The sequence below is a fragment of the Rhipicephalus sanguineus genome, chromosome 10, assembly GCF_013339695.2.
Source record: "Rhipicephalus sanguineus isolate Rsan-2018 chromosome 10, BIME_Rsan_1.4, whole genome shotgun sequence".
In the NCBI taxonomy this organism is placed as follows: Eukaryota; Metazoa; Arthropoda; class Arachnida; order Ixodida; family Ixodidae; genus Rhipicephalus; species Rhipicephalus sanguineus.
The window spans coordinates 67403061-67418222 of record NC_051185.1 but is presented as its reverse complement, the minus strand read 5'-3'; the positions used below and the strand labels follow the sequence as shown (position 1 = coordinate 67418222).

Genomic DNA, 15162 nt, shown 5'->3' with positions numbered 1-15162 from the left:
CCCCGACAACCGGCCCATCTGCTTTGCTTGCGGATACGCCGGTCACGTGGCACGTTATTGTCAACGCGTGCAGCCGCCTCGAGTCGCGTCACCTGTCACCAGCCAGTCAAGCCGTGCATTCTACGACCCACCTCCACCTATGTCGCCGACGTCAAGCCCACCTCCAGCTACTCGCCGTTCTCCGTCTCCCCGACGTCGGTCACTGTCACCCACGCGGCCTCGTTCGGTCGCACGAGAGCAGGAAAACTAGTCGTCGCAGTCCAGGAGGCAAGGGCTGCGACGCTATCGAACTGTGAAAGCCCTCAGCGAAGTCCATCGAATGTAATCGACGTGCTTGTGGACGGTGTTCGCGCATCGGCCCTTATCGATACTGGAGCCGCTGTATCCGTTATGGACGCAAAACTTTGCCGCTTACTTCGAAAAGAGATGACGCCACTTTCTGGGATGTCCCTTCGTACCGCGAGCTCCCAGAGTATTCATCCCACAGCAGTATGCACTGCTCGCGTCGTCATTCCGGACGTTCTGTACGACGTCGAGTTCATCATAATTGCGGCATGCTCTCACGACGTCATCTTGGGATGGGATTTCCTGTCCCGCCACGACGCCGTAATTCGTTGCGCACCAGCCGAAATCGAACTCTCACCGTTCTCACATTTGACGCCGACAGACAGTCCATCGGCAATGAGCAAGATCCTCGTCCAAGACGATACGAAAGTGCCTCCAAACTCGTCAACGGCTGTGTCGGTCTACTGCGCCGGTCTCTCCGACACCACTTCACTCCTTTCGCCATCTGCCCGCGTCTGCACTAGGAAAGGGTTGCTGGTACCTTTTGCGACCGTGCGAGTCACTCAGGGCAGCACCACTATTTTTGTTACCGACCCATCCCCGTGCATTGTTACGTTGGTTCAAGGGGAATGTCTCGGCAAAGTGGAACCCGTTGAAGACGCACAAGTTCTGGACGCACCCGATGACTCGCACTGTACCAGTTCCCGCACCATCAGTGCCGTTTCCACGTCTGATTCGTCACCTACTGATGTATTTGGTCCCTCCATTGCTGACAACCTTACGTCGGTCCAGCGTTCGCAGCTTCTGTGCTTGTTGGATGAATTTCGTCATTCTTTCGATGTCGGGCAAACTTCCCTCGGCCGCACGTCCGCTGTTACGCATCGCATCGACACTGGCGCCCAACCACCACTGCGGCAACGTCCATATCGCGTATCTCCCACAGAACGCCGAGTAATTAACGAGCAAGTGGACGATATGCTTCGACGCGATGTAATTCGACCCTCCGACAGCCCATGGGCGTCTCCTGTTGTTCTCGTTACGAAGAAGGACGGTTCTGTGCGGTTCTGTGTGGACTACCGACGGCTCAACAAGGTCACCCGCAAGGATGTTTATCCACTGCCGCGAATCGACGACGCGATTGACAGCCTCCAAGGAGCAGAATTCTTTTCATCTCTCGATTTGCGCTCGGGGTACTGGCAAGTACCCATGGCTGATGACGCTCGACCAAAGACAGCCTTTGTCACGCCCGACGGCTTGTACGAGTTCAACGTCATGCCGTTCGGTCTGTGTAATGCGCCCGCGACCTTCGAGCGCATGATGGACACCGTTCTGCGTAACTTGAAATGGCACACGTGCCTGTGTTACCTGGACGACGTCGTCGTCTTCGCTCCGGACTTCTCCACGCATCTCCAACGTCTGCGGCATGTTTTGACACGTTTGAGCAACGCCGGCCTCCAACTGAATCTGAAGAAGTGCCGATTTGCGGCACGGCAGCTGACAATCCTCGGCTACGTCGTGTCCAAAGACGGAATCCTTCCCGATCCGGCCAAGCTTCGGGCCGTGGCCGAATTTCCCAAACCTACGTCCGTCAAAGAACTGCGCAGTTTCGTCGGACTGTGTTCATACTTTCGACGCTTCATACGAAACTTTGCCACCATCATATCGCCGCTGACGAAGCTCCTTGGAAGTAACGGACCCCTAAATTCATGGTCGTCCGAGTGTGACGACGCGTTCGCAAAGCTCCGTCGTTTGTTGACGTCTCCTCCCATACTACGTCACTACGACCCTACGGCCCCTACGGAGGTACACACGGACGCCAGCGGCGTAGGCCTCGGCGCTGTCCTTGCGCAACGCAAACCAGGGTTCCCCGAATATGTCGTGGCATACGCAAGCCGTACGCTTACCAGAGCCGAGACCAATTACTCAGTCACGGAAAAAGAGTGCCTGGCGATCATATGGGCCCTTACAAAGTTTCGACCTTATTTGTATGGTCGCCCATTTGATGTCGTCACCGACCATCATGCACTATGCTGGCTGTCGTCATTGAAGGATCCCTCAGGCCGTCTCGCCCGCTGGGCACTTCGCCTGCAGGACTACGACATCCGCGTGCTGTACCGCAACGGACGCCAGCATGCTGACGCCGACGCCCTCTCGCGCTCTCCCTTGCCTGACGACAATGCCCCCTGCTCAGTATCTCACATAGCTGTTGCTTCAATCAGCGTTCACACCATCGCTACCGAACAGCGCAAGGATAAATGGATCACCTCGCTGATCGACTTGCTCACTGATCCGACGGCAACACCATCCACTCGCGCGTTACGTCGTCAAGCCCACCATTTCGCCGTTCGTGACGACCTCCTGCACCGACGCAATTACAACGCCGACGGCCGCCAGTGGCTACTAGTGATACCCCGCAGTCTACGTTCTGATATATGCGAGGCCTTCCACTCCGACCCGCAATGCGCGCACTCTGGGGTATCCAAAACTTACCACCGCATTCGACAACGATACTTCTGGCGTGGGATGTACCGCTACGTGCAGAAGTTCGTTCGCGCCTGCCTCGATTGCCAACGCCGAAAACCTGCAACGCACGTGTCGCCAGCAGGTCTACAACCATTACCTTGCCCTAACCGTCCGTTCGGGCGCGTGGGCATCGATTTGTATGGACCACTTCCTCTGAGTTCGGCTGGTAACCGCTGGGCCATCGTCGCTGTTGACCATCTAACGCGACACGCCGAAACCGCCGCCCTCCCAGCGGCTACAGCGCGCGATGTTGCCTCCTTCCTACTACACCGATTCATACTGCGTCACGGTCCACCCCAAGAGCTTCTCAGCGACCGAGGCCGTGTCTTCTTATCGGAAGTCGTGGAAGCCATTCTGAAAGAGTGCCATGCTGTTCACCGCAAGACTACTGCTTACCACCCGCAGAAGAATGGCCTTACCGAACGCTTTAACCGCACGCTCGGCGACATGCTGTCAATGTACGTCGCTGCCGATCACACCAATCGGGATGCCATTCTGCCCTTCGTCACCTACGCCTATAACACCGCCCCTCAGAGCACTACTGGTTTTTCACCGTTCTTCTTACTGTACGGAAGGCACCCGTCGCACACCATCGACACGATACTTCCATACAAGCCGGATTCATCTGAGTGTGCGCCTATTTCTGACACAGCCAGGCTCGCTGAAGAGTGTCGCGAGCTTGCCAAGACATTTACGACGCAGGAACAAGAGCTGCAGAAGAGCATTCGCGATGGCACCACCACTTCTGAACCCACGTTCCTTCCTGGAGCGCTCGTATGGCTCTCGGTCCCTACCACTGCAAGTGGCCTTTCTTCAAAACTGCTGCCGAAATACGAAGGCCCATACCGGGTCGTCGAGCGCACATCCCCGGTCAACTACTTGATCGAACCCATCGAACCAGCTTCGGACATGCGCCGTCGAGGGCGCGACATTGTCAACGTGGAGCGCCTCAAGGCCTACTATGACCCACTCATAGTGACGAGCTGTTAGGTCGCCGGACGGCTCCCTTTTCGTGCCCGGGGTAATTGTAGAGAAGCCTTGGGACATGGTAATGGGTTACCCTCTCCAGCGCCATCTAGTGGGTCATACTCTTTGGCTGCTTGAAGAAAGAACGCCGCTCGCGCAGGGAGTTCGTGCCTTGCCGTGACTGTCGCCATTACTCATTGTCGTTGAGTGCTGTCTATTAAACACCTTAACAGTTTGTTTGTTTGTTTTTAATCACAGTTTTGTACCGCCTTATGCCACCTTCAATTTAATGTTAACCCACACCTATTTGTAACGTTTCAAATACTTCGAGAAAAGCAGGAAAATGCGCATAAACTGAATACAACTTTCTGTAGACGATAATGATCTTGAGTCTCTCAACACATATCGATGCAGCAGTGTTTACAAGAACTTAACAGCGTCCCGCATAATTCAACGAAAGTAGACTATCAAACAAGGACAGTCGGACGTAGTAATTCTTTATTGCTAGAATACAGCTAGATGCCGGCGAGCAGGTTGACGCCCGCCTTCAGTGACTGCCACCTGGAGCCGAGGAGGTTGTGGAACACGTTCGCGATGCCTCCCAGAACCTTGTCGTAGAAGAAGCGCCTGACGCCCGCAAACACCACTCTGCAGGCTCTGACGGCGCCCCCGACCGCAGTGTTGCAGAAGTCGTAGATTCTGCCCAGTGCGGAGCGCGCCTGCACTTCGTCTTGTATTTCTCCGGAATCGATCGCGCTGACGAAACCGCGGAACCTCTGCTGAGCTTCCTCATTCCTGCGAGTGTGGTTTAGCATTTATTTATTTATTTATTTATTTATTTATTTATTTATTTATTTATTTATTTATTTATTAAGGAGAAAGCCTTACATGCCTCATCAAACACGAAGAGTGACTGTCGGCGTCAACACGAATAATGTAAAAAATCATCATCATGCGATGACGTCATCATGACTGCACTATGACGTCACACCCGCCGTCACGTGATGACGTCATCAGATGACATCATCACATGACATGCTACCGGAGGCAGTGCGAAACCACGTCGGGTGCATAATGCTTGCGGGAGTGGGTTTGACCAATACAATCGAATAAGAAATGGAAGAAGACGTCCTTCGCCTTCGGGCCGTCCTAGACAAATGCGTAAGGGACCATGTGATTTTATTTATTTATTTATTTATTTATTTATTTATTTATTTATTTATTTATTTATTTATTTAAAGTATTGTTACGTGAAACGTTTCAGGGCCTGAAACAAACGCGCTACAGGAAAGACTAGGGAAGAGAAAGTAAGATAACGTGCACATATTGATATGAACGATGTTACATTGAATTTTGTGAGGTCGTCTTGAATATGTGGACATCATTTACGGAATATGTGGACATCATAAATGCTGGCGGGAAGGTTGCTTCACGCGGCGTTCTTCTTCTTTTTTTCTCGAGGAGCAAGATTTGTTATTGTGCGAAGTCCCAGCAAGTTGCCCGACTGCCTGCACGAGCATGCAGGCAACGTGCACGTAGCCCGAGGACATGAAATTTTCGAGATTACATATCATTATATTTTGCGTTAGATGAAAGTCCTATACCGCAAGGCGCAGGAGAATATGCTGGCAGCCCTCAAAGTGCACTGATTATTCTAGCACCTTCTACTCGAACCAGTTTTCACGAACCAGTAGACAGATATAAGAAGGCGCAATACTGCCACACGTGCTTGTTTCTTGTATTTTAATGTGATTGAGTTTCACCCACAAAAACCGTTATCACCGCTCGTCGCAGGCCGCGCAGCAAGGTTTGAAAACTTCGCGATTGTTTCAGATTGTTAGTTTAAGATTACGCGCAGTATACGAGTAACCGAGTTGATTCTAGAGCTAGCGCGAGTACCTGCAAAAACACTGGAAGGTTCGATAATGCATGCACAAAAGCCCCCGCATTTTACGCAAAAACTGATTACCGATGGCCGACCACTGCGATCTGGTACTTCGCCTTCGTGTCTCGCTTCTGTATATCTGCGCCTAAATCCCGGTGCTGCATGGCGTCTTCCTGTCGCTTCGCTGGCACGGACAGACTAATTAACCCTTCGGCGAACCTGGCGTTCACGGGCAAGCAAGCGCTGGCGTTTCAAAATCACAGCCTGCTCAGCGTCCATGGCGGCAAAGAAAACCTTCATTTCTGATGCAGTGACTCTCTTTATTTATTTTGGTATTGCCTTGACCTGTAGCGCCCTCTTTTGACATATTTTATACCTTGAACGTGACACCAAGCGACGACTTGAGACGACAACCCAGGCCCTTAAAGCGCTCCGCACTTAAAAGACGCTATAAAGAAAGACGAATGCCGATTACGGATTGGACATTTCGCAAAATTTCGAAGTGGCGTCATTGATTTTGACCTCGGCTAAGTCGACATTGCTATAGCAAAACATGGACTTCATTTTAACCTATGGAAGCCAAAAACTCAGCTTGGAAAGATCGGAGAGCGGATGTCATTTAATTAGTCATAACAGCACGAAAAAAATGGTTAAAAAATTCGCGTCTTCGCGTTCATGTAGGGTTGCTGGTCAGCGAGGTTCTCGCGCGAAATTTAAAAATGGCCTTGATTGGGTTTTCTCATAAACAACCTTTATCACCATACTAGCCGAAATAGAATTTTCAAAGAAAGCTCTATCAATTGACACTGGTTAAGCGTTTGTGCTTAGTGACCCCTTCATCGATTTTTGTTTTAGGGGCGTAGCTCCTCTTAGTCTAACCTTGTCCCATGTCAGGCGTAACCGGCAGTATCTCGCGAACAGTATAATAGATGGCGCTGTCTCATAGAAGTATATTCAAACTGCACTTGACTGATGATATTCTAGATGGCGCTGTACACAATCTGGTTCAATAGAAGTGTGTGCAATAGTGCGCTTGTGTGAATCGCCACTAGATGGCGGTGGAAGTGCCGCTACTCTCCGATCGGCTGCTGCGCGGGCTGTGCCTGGGTTGCGGGGAGCGAGTGCCTCTCTCAGTCTCCTGGATCGTCGCCGTACGTGTCGGATCGTTGGTGGGGCATGGACGAGGCGGAGCGGCGGGCGCGGAGGGCCGCGGCGGCTCGTGCTCGTCGCCAGGATCCCGCGGTGCGAGCCAGAGAAGCGGCGGCGAAGCGAGCGCGGCGCCTGGCAGACCTTGATCGTGCTCGTGCGCGGGAAGCGGCGCCAGCGGTCTTACATTCAAGGAGCCGACGCGCGGTTCGAGCGGGAATTTCTCGCTCATTCGTTTGGCCACAGTTGCGACGTGTGTGATCGACTTTGGTTCGATAATAACCTCACCGCGGTGTTTCACACTCTTTATATGATGTACTGGGCGAATTTCACGGCAGAGTTTCACGGTTTACCGATGATTTCCTCCGGAGCTTCGCCCGACTCATCATCATTCACCCCATGGATATGCTGTGATTTTTTTTCCCTTGCGCACCATTGTACTGCAGATGTTGCGACTATACCAAGCCAATTCCGCAAGGTAATAAGCCTGTAACAATAATAATTGTTGGGGTTTTACGTTCCTAAACCACGATATGGTTACGAGAGACGCTGTAGTGTATAGGGCTGCGGAAATTTCGACCACCTGGGGTCTCTAGCATTTCGCTTTCATCGAAATGCGGCCGCCGTAGCCAGGATTCGATCCCGCGACCTTACGGTCAACATTAGAGCACAATAACCACTAGATCACCGCAGCGGGTAAACAACCTGAAACACTGCACTTCGAGGTGTCTGTACGACCACTCACTTTGAGTGCAAGTCGGCGATGCGCTGCTCAAGCTCTCGGAGGCGCTTTTTCATCTGGATGCGTCTTAGGGGCGACGCTCCTCCTGTTCCGTCGACTCCAGATATCTCCCGGAGCAAGGCCTCGCGGATGGCCGTCAGGTTGCGCTCCATCTCTTTCCCTTCGTCGATCTTTGCTTCGACGTCCTTGATCAGCGGCGCCTCCCTCTGCATTATCTGCGACACATACTGGGCAGTTATTGCTAAGTTCACCAGCAAACTGAGTGAAAGAGTCCAGATAGATAGATAGATAGATAGATAGATAGATAGATAGATAGATAGATAGATAGATAGATAGATAGATAGATAGATAGATAGATAGATAGATAGATAGATAGATAGATAGATAGATAGATAGATAGATAGATAGATAGATAGATAGATAGATAGATAGATAGATAGATAGATAGATAGATAGATAGATAGATAGATAGATAGATAGATAGATAGATAGATAGATAGATAGATAGATAGATAGATAGATAGATAGATAGATTATTTTATTATGGAAAGAGAAAATATGCAACAGAAATATGCGTGGTGACAACGATTTGAGGTTCCCCAACCGACTCGCCGTGAGGTCATAGATTTTGACAGCGCCGAGTCGTACCTGTACATAATTTGTTGTTAATAATAATAAAATACATTGAGCCCTAAGGCAGCCGCATGAGTAACATAGCGATTTTTATCAATTTTATTTAGCCAACGGGGCAAATTTTTTTTTATAAAGAAAACTTTGAAATACACCACGCCCCACTGGCATTCAGGTTCTGACGCCTTGGCGCGAAATTCGAAAATCAAGTTTTAACTTCCATTTTCTCTTCTACACTCTAAGAAAAAGAAAGGTTACCAGTTACACTTTTTAGTCAGTCCTGACTTGCCGCATATAAAACTTTCTTTAAAAATACGCGTTCACTCTCTTTGGAGACTTATAAGTCTATTTAAAGAGAGTTACATATGTGGCAAGCCAGGGCTCACCAGAAAAAGTAATATGTAATTTTCTTCTTTTTTTTCCAGAACACAGCTAAAGACCTATAATGTCCAAATTAACCATGATAGAGGTCTTGAGGAATAATTCATCAGGATATAAATTCATTCAGTGTTTCACTTTTGCGTCCTTCTTTTTAAGTGCAATAGAAGTGTTCCAAATACGCAGTAGCGTATAGGAGTGCTGCGTAATTTGCAAGGCACTACGTAATTGGTCGGTTTCGTGCCAAAAAGAGATGCGCGACAATTTTCACTTTCACGTACTTTCCATCACTCTACGGCAGAGGCGTAGGTTTTCCATACGCATGGAGAGGACGAGGGGAGGTAAAATTGCACAAAAAATGTACATTAACAGAGGTAAATAAAGTAAACCTGTCATAATTTGGAAGTTTCTTTTCTCAAGGTTCATTCTAGCAGTACACTACATTTCTAGAACAAAACGCAGCAGCTGATTAGGGCTACCTAGGCATATGGCACAGAAGAAGTTTGCCTTAGGCTTTCTCAAAGTTGATATTCTCTAGCGTGCATTTTTGAAATGGGTAGCGCGAAAACAATTACACGATAAGGAGTACTACACACCACACAGCGCTTGTGGCGTGTAGTACTTCTTCCCGTGTCTTTGTTTTCGCGCTACACATTTCGAAAATGCACAACCGATTCCAACTTGCCAAACTGTCAATCCTTCTCGTGCATATCCGCCTCGTGCGCTGCTGCTTTCAGTGGTACTGGTGGCGCCACCAACGGCGAACGGTGGCGAAAGGTGGGTAAGCGCGGCTCATAGAAGCCGTGGGCAAAGCGCCTGTTATCTCCGTTTTTCTATTCATGTTTCATTCTGGTTTGATATTTGTACTGCCGACGCTGCTCCACTAGACAACCATGCCGTCTGTTGCGTCGATTGTTCTATAATATTTGTTTTAAAATGACAGGCCCGTTTTTTTTATGCGTGCGCGCGATGCACTGCCTACGTTTCTTACGTGCATGTGTCCAAGTTGTTTGCGTGATCTGTTAACACAGATGAAATAAAAACTGTTGCAGTACAAAACAGCATTCTTGTTTTATTGAACACCCCAAACAGTACAACAACAATGGCTATTACGGCTGTATGCCTGCTTAAGAAACGCACAAAAGACACGCGATTTTATCTTCGCCCAACACTCGTAGCACTCAACTAGGCTAAGAAAACCAAAATCTAACTTGCTGAACGTTTTAACAGCCGTCACACAGCTGCATAATAATGCGTGAAAGTACTTTAGCAAATGACCAACAATCATTCACACAGCATTTTTTTTCTTTGTTCACAGACCGTGTTAACATATGAGAAAGTTCTAACTGCATTGCAATCACATATTTCGGAATATCTAATCACTTTCACCATTGAAGCCACAAGCAAAAACGGTATTCCAATTGCAATTCAATATTAACCGACGCAACAACGATAACAACACACTTGTTGCACACAGGCGTACCAGGTTGACGCGCGAGGCCAAGCGCGGTATTTTAAGTGTAGCACAATCGTGCGCGTACAGTACGCTAGAATATTCTGGCACAATGTCGTCAAGCTTGCAGTCACTTCAGTGGTTCCCACGATGTAGCACCAGTTGACGTCCTCGCGTCATCAAACTGCTACGACGCCGAGAACTACACACACAGCTGACTTGGAAAAACGCGGTCTTACAGGAGGCCATCTTGTCCCGCAACCAACGGACAAAAGTACACAACTGACGCGTCTGAAACATGGCCGTTGATGATATGGCAGCTGAACGAAATCAGGGCTCATCGTCCGACGTGTGGCCACCGCCTTAACACAATATTAACGTTGCAACGTTCAAGGAAGACGCGACGAAAGCGACGAGCCTAGCCGGTCTTGTCGGGTGCGCTACTGCACAGTGCACAGCGCGCGCTCTCACGGCCACCGAAAGAAATAAAAGAAAGTGGAGAGAGGGGTCACCTAGGAGCATCGCGTATCGGTGGAAGCAAGAGGAAGTGTTGCGTCGTCGGTGTGGCATATTGTCGAGAGATGGCGCTAGTTTGTTTTTGCGCAACGAAATCGCAAACTTCATTCAAAATGCATGGGATCCTATGGGGAGTTGGCAGAGGGTACAACCGCCTGAGCCGAGCGGTGGCGCCACCATACCGATGCACGAGGCGGATTGCGCCCATGTAGCTGAATGATTGCATTTCCCTTCAGCGTCATGCTGCAAAAGAAAATACACCATCTCCCACTAAAGGGGACCATGAGGCGATGCGAAGCCGGAGCACTTGCACGATCGCATTCCGTTGGCGTTCGTTGGGCATGCTACCGACCTCGCGTCGTGGAACGCGAAGAGGAACGCTACGCGCGTCGTGTCTTCCCTCTAGCCTGGCCGTTAATTCGAACAGGGCGAGCGGGGAGCGCGGTCGACAGGCGCGCGATGGGGGAGCGTAGGAGAGGAGAGAGGGGAGGGGTAGTGGACAGGGGGAAGGGGAGAGGGATAGTGGAGAGGGGGAGTGGAGCGGATAGGAGAGGAGGTGTGTGGAGAGGGTCTGCGCATGCGTAGTAAGGGTGGTCACCCCGCACACCACCACCATCACGACCACCACCACCACCGGATTGAACACCGCTATAAGATGCTTCGCATCAGAAAGGTTGGATGACACTTCTCCCCTTTGGTGAACCTTCCTTTAACTTTCGGGGTTTCGCGAACAACGTATTTTGTAAACGTGATACAGATATAATCCGTGCGAGTGACATTCATCGAAAGAATCATATACACATCAACCCTTACGACAAACCGTGCACTTCTCTGTCACGCGCTGCTCCGTGTTGACTTGCAAAGACGAATGTGTTACCAGGTGAAAACTTACGTTCATTCCAGCATTGCCAGTGTCCTCCTTCGCGCTAGCGATATATTTGTTTTGAGTTTCGCCACCAGATTTTCCTTCTATTCTGCTTGCGTTTTCTTTGACGTTGTTGCCGGAACGCTGCTCTAAATCGCGTCCCCCATGATCGGCTGGCTTCTCGGTGCTTTGATTACTTCTTGCTTGCGCATCTGAAAGAAAGGGTGCAGTGGATATTAGCGTCATCACACTACAACTTCAAGGTTATCGTCTATCCTTTCAGAGCAAGGAATATTTTGATTAATAGAACAGAAGGTATTGTTGCTCTTGATAATATTCATAACGAAAGAAGGGAATTAATATTGTTAAATGTTCGGAATTATATAATGTTGTGATTGTGTGTTTATGTTATGTGTAATTCTTTGTCTTTTTTTTTGTTTTTCCTGCGTAAGCCAAGGCATACAGAACAACTGCATTTGTACGTGTACATGCGAAATTATTTTACCCACCTCAACTCGTGCTAGAATACTTGTGGCTCATGTCATGTTGAATTGTACTGTGTTTGCACATCTTGTCTTTTGCTCTATATATGACATATTTTGTGCCCTTTCGATTTCTATTTAGTACTGCATATTTCGTTTGCTAAGTGAGAAGCGGTAGCCGGTGCCATCATAAAGACACCGATCTCTCCTATTCACCATTTAAATAAAAAAGTGAAGCGGGATGTATCGAGTGGCTCGTTTCTTTGTTGGACACAGCGTAATGAAACCACTAGCCAATGAATATTTCTTTGGCCTCATTGTCTGCTGGCTTCATTACGTTGATGTTTTTTTTTATGCAATGCAGTTCGCTTACACTAACTTACAAATGATAGGCGTGAGCAGAGTTCCACTTCAGGGGGGGGGGGGGAAGGTTCATCGCGGCGCCACCCCTCCACTTTGCGCCCCCTCTTCTTAGGTGACTAGGGGGGGCGGCCGCCCCCCTGCCCCCGCTCTGCGCACGCCTACGTTACAAATGATGCTATAGTAATCTACACGGAATAAAGGTCAGGTGATTTTAGGTGACGCATTTGTTCTTATTTCTGATGAACTAAATGCCGACAAATCAAAATGTTTTGCGGAATTGGTTTAGCTCTTAAGGTGGATAACTTCTGAGTATGAGTTGGGTATATGGAAGCAAAAATCGTGACGTTTCCGCACTGTTGCGAAGTGGACAGTTAAAGAGCCAGTTTAATTTTCTATATTCACGGCAGCAGCATTCACTCTGTTAACACAACAGAGTCACTTGAAATGCGCAACCCGCAGGCATACATAACCCAAACCATTATGGAACTTCTGCAAGAGGTCGCTGCGTTTAACTCTACTTCGGTTTTATCTAAGTTTATTTATTGCAATAGATTTTATTGAAAGCATATATTTTATTGTTTTTGTGAAATTTATTTTTTTTTCGGTCGATAATAAACTTGCTGCTCATTGACTGTTACGGCTTGATTCTGTGGATGTTACCTCCATTTTTCTCAGTGCTATTAGTGTTAGTCATATTTTTCGATAACAGGTCACACGTAAGAACAATTATTTAGGAAACAGTGGATAAGGGATGATACTTATGATGAGTTGCTGTTAACTTTATGTTTTAGGTGTTAATTAATTTTATTTTTCGGGAATACCTTTTTCAAATCTTTTTAACTGCATATTTCAGTGACTTCCTCTGGTCAAGTGTGAACAGCCAGAATATGAAAAGGTTGTGTCTTGAAAGCGTCTACACATCCAGAGATGTACCATTCTATAACGTTGGCAATTTACTTTACCTTTGACCTTTAGGACTGACCCGGAACCAGTTACTCTGATGATGCGGTTTGAAGCATCAATTGACAAAAGCAATTGACAAAATAAATTACCGAATATTTCATAAGAGTTCGAAAGTACGAGGTGGTCACTCAACCAAGTAAGAAATACAGCGTCGCATAGCTGTCACAACGGAAAAATGAGCCCCGTAAGTTAGCAGCAACGAAGATCTATGGTTGTGTCATAATTGAACGCACTAACTGCAAGACGACATCGACTAATACTATGTCATCATTACACACTTGCTAGCATGGATCTCTAGCATTGGAATGACTGCTCTAAATTAAGGATACAGTATTTGTGATGCCCGATTCAAGAGAAGCTATACCAGCATGAGGTGTGATTTCAAGAGGGCCGAAAGGAGGTTGAAGGAGGGAGAGGGCGACTCGCAACTATTTCCTCACGCTTTGCCATCGACGTATAGTATAGTTCACAGAGAGTAAGTTGCAAGAGTAACTGATTGTGATGGCCGCCGGTGCTCCGCTTTGCTCTTTTCTCCTTCTGCCCTATGATCTTTCAGCCTCTCTCTCACCTGACCCCCGTGTAAGGTTACATAGAATATTTTTACACCTGGCTAACATTTCTACCCTTCTTTCCTCTCTCTTTCTATTTCGTTCTCTCTTTCTCTAAATTTAGAGACATGACAGTGTCGAAAGTAATCTGCCTAAGCAAGTTGGTTAGGCAGCATACACTGCAGCATCACTGCAGCATACAGCTGAAATTTGCAAAAGAAAGCATTTTTGTTAGCGCACTTCTCAGCATCGTGGATTACGAAGTGCTGGAGTGCCATCCTACACGTCCAACCAAAATTGAAAATTATGACCTATCCTTTAACAGAAAAGCAGTGGCGCCGCCCGGGGCCAACATATATGTGACTATATTGAGATGTTTTAGGAATTACCACCAACACTTAAGAGCGAATTAGTAAATTTTTTCGATCCGAGCCCCTCCTTTACAAATGACAAGCACACGCCACATTCGCATTTCTGAACTCATATCCATTCTTATTCGCCGTAGAGGTCAGCCAGTGACTTACCAGTTCTCTTGGCCCCGGAATTAGCCAGTACAGCCAATGTTAGCAGGAAATGTAACCATCTTGCTATCCTGAGGTGTACCATGGCTGGGAGCATTTCCTCGAGTGATGGTCGAGGCGCTTCTAATCGCCGCAATTAGTGGCAACTTATACGCACGTGACATCAAACTTCATTAGCTATGCCTCTCTGTATACATTATCTTGGCTCGAGTGTATTGTTTGCGTGTCCACGATGTTTGTTTTGCTTGTTTTTCATCGAGGGTGAAAGAACGATCAAAGGAGCCGCTATTGCCTTGAATTACGCGATGTGACACTCAGTTAGGGTACTCCCCGATGTCGATTATGCGGCCAGGTACGGGTCATTGTGCGACACTGACTCAATAGCAAGCCGCCACGACATGGCCTTTTATCTTCGCGTACAGCCACAGCACGAACTCCGCTGAGGGTAAACAAATGTAGGCAGCTCCGTCTGTGAAATGTGCAGCAGCTGTCCGTGGCTGTATTGCCTACGCATGAAAGCACGGTTATTCGCAATCTTTGGGTGGCGCTACACTAGTTCCTACCTTTCACTGATCATCACCACCGTTTTCAGGCTACTTAAGTTCACTGCAAGACGAAGGCCTAAACAGGCGGAAAATAATGATGGCGATCGTGAATGAACAAGCGTGTTTTGCCGAGGCTAAGTGCAGAGATTTCTACAAAAAAAAAGTTGAGGTAAAAGACAACCTTTTTACTCTCCAATTTACTAAATTTGACGTGCGTTATGTGGACGTTAATGACCGTGGTCTCTCATTACAATGTCACGTCACGTAACTCACAGGACACCTCAGTATAAGTGCCTTTCGTGAGTGAGTGAATAAACTTTATTAAAAGTCCGGGCGCGGCGGGGGGAAGAG

At 48.1% G+C, this 15162-nt stretch overlaps 1 protein-coding gene across 1 annotated transcript; it reads right to left on the bottom strand.

Annotated features, from left to right (window-relative positions):
- Positions 1-4267: 4267 nt before the first annotated feature.
- On the bottom strand, positions 4268-14351 carry LOC119407236 (uncharacterized). The gene is made up of 4 exons (XM_037674115.2): positions 14270-14351; positions 11417-11601; positions 7551-7762; positions 4268-4569 (listed from the first exon to the last, which is right to left on the bottom strand). Exons 1-4 carry the CDS (start codon positions 14349-14351, stop codon positions 4290-4292), a joined length of 759 nt encoding a protein of 252 aa, XP_037530043.1. The 3' UTR covers positions 4268-4289.
- Between the last annotated feature and the right edge of the window lie 811 nt (positions 14352-15162).

What these genes read in the sequence shown, in the direction of transcription:
- LOC119407236 (XM_037674115.2), bottom strand. Translation starts at nt 14,351, where the DNA reads ATGGTACACCTCAGGATAGCAAGATGGTTACATTTCCTGCTAACATTG. An exon ending in CTGGCAATGCTGGAATGAAC is followed by an intron (nt 7,763 to 11,416) that starts GTAAGTTTTCAC and finishes TATGTGTCGCAG; the next exon opens with ATAATGCAGAGGGAGGCGCC. An exon ending in ATCGCCGACTTGCACTCAAA is followed by an intron (nt 4,570 to 7,550) that starts GTGAGTGGTCGT and finishes CCACACTCGCAG; the next exon opens with GAATGAGGAAGCTCAGCAGA.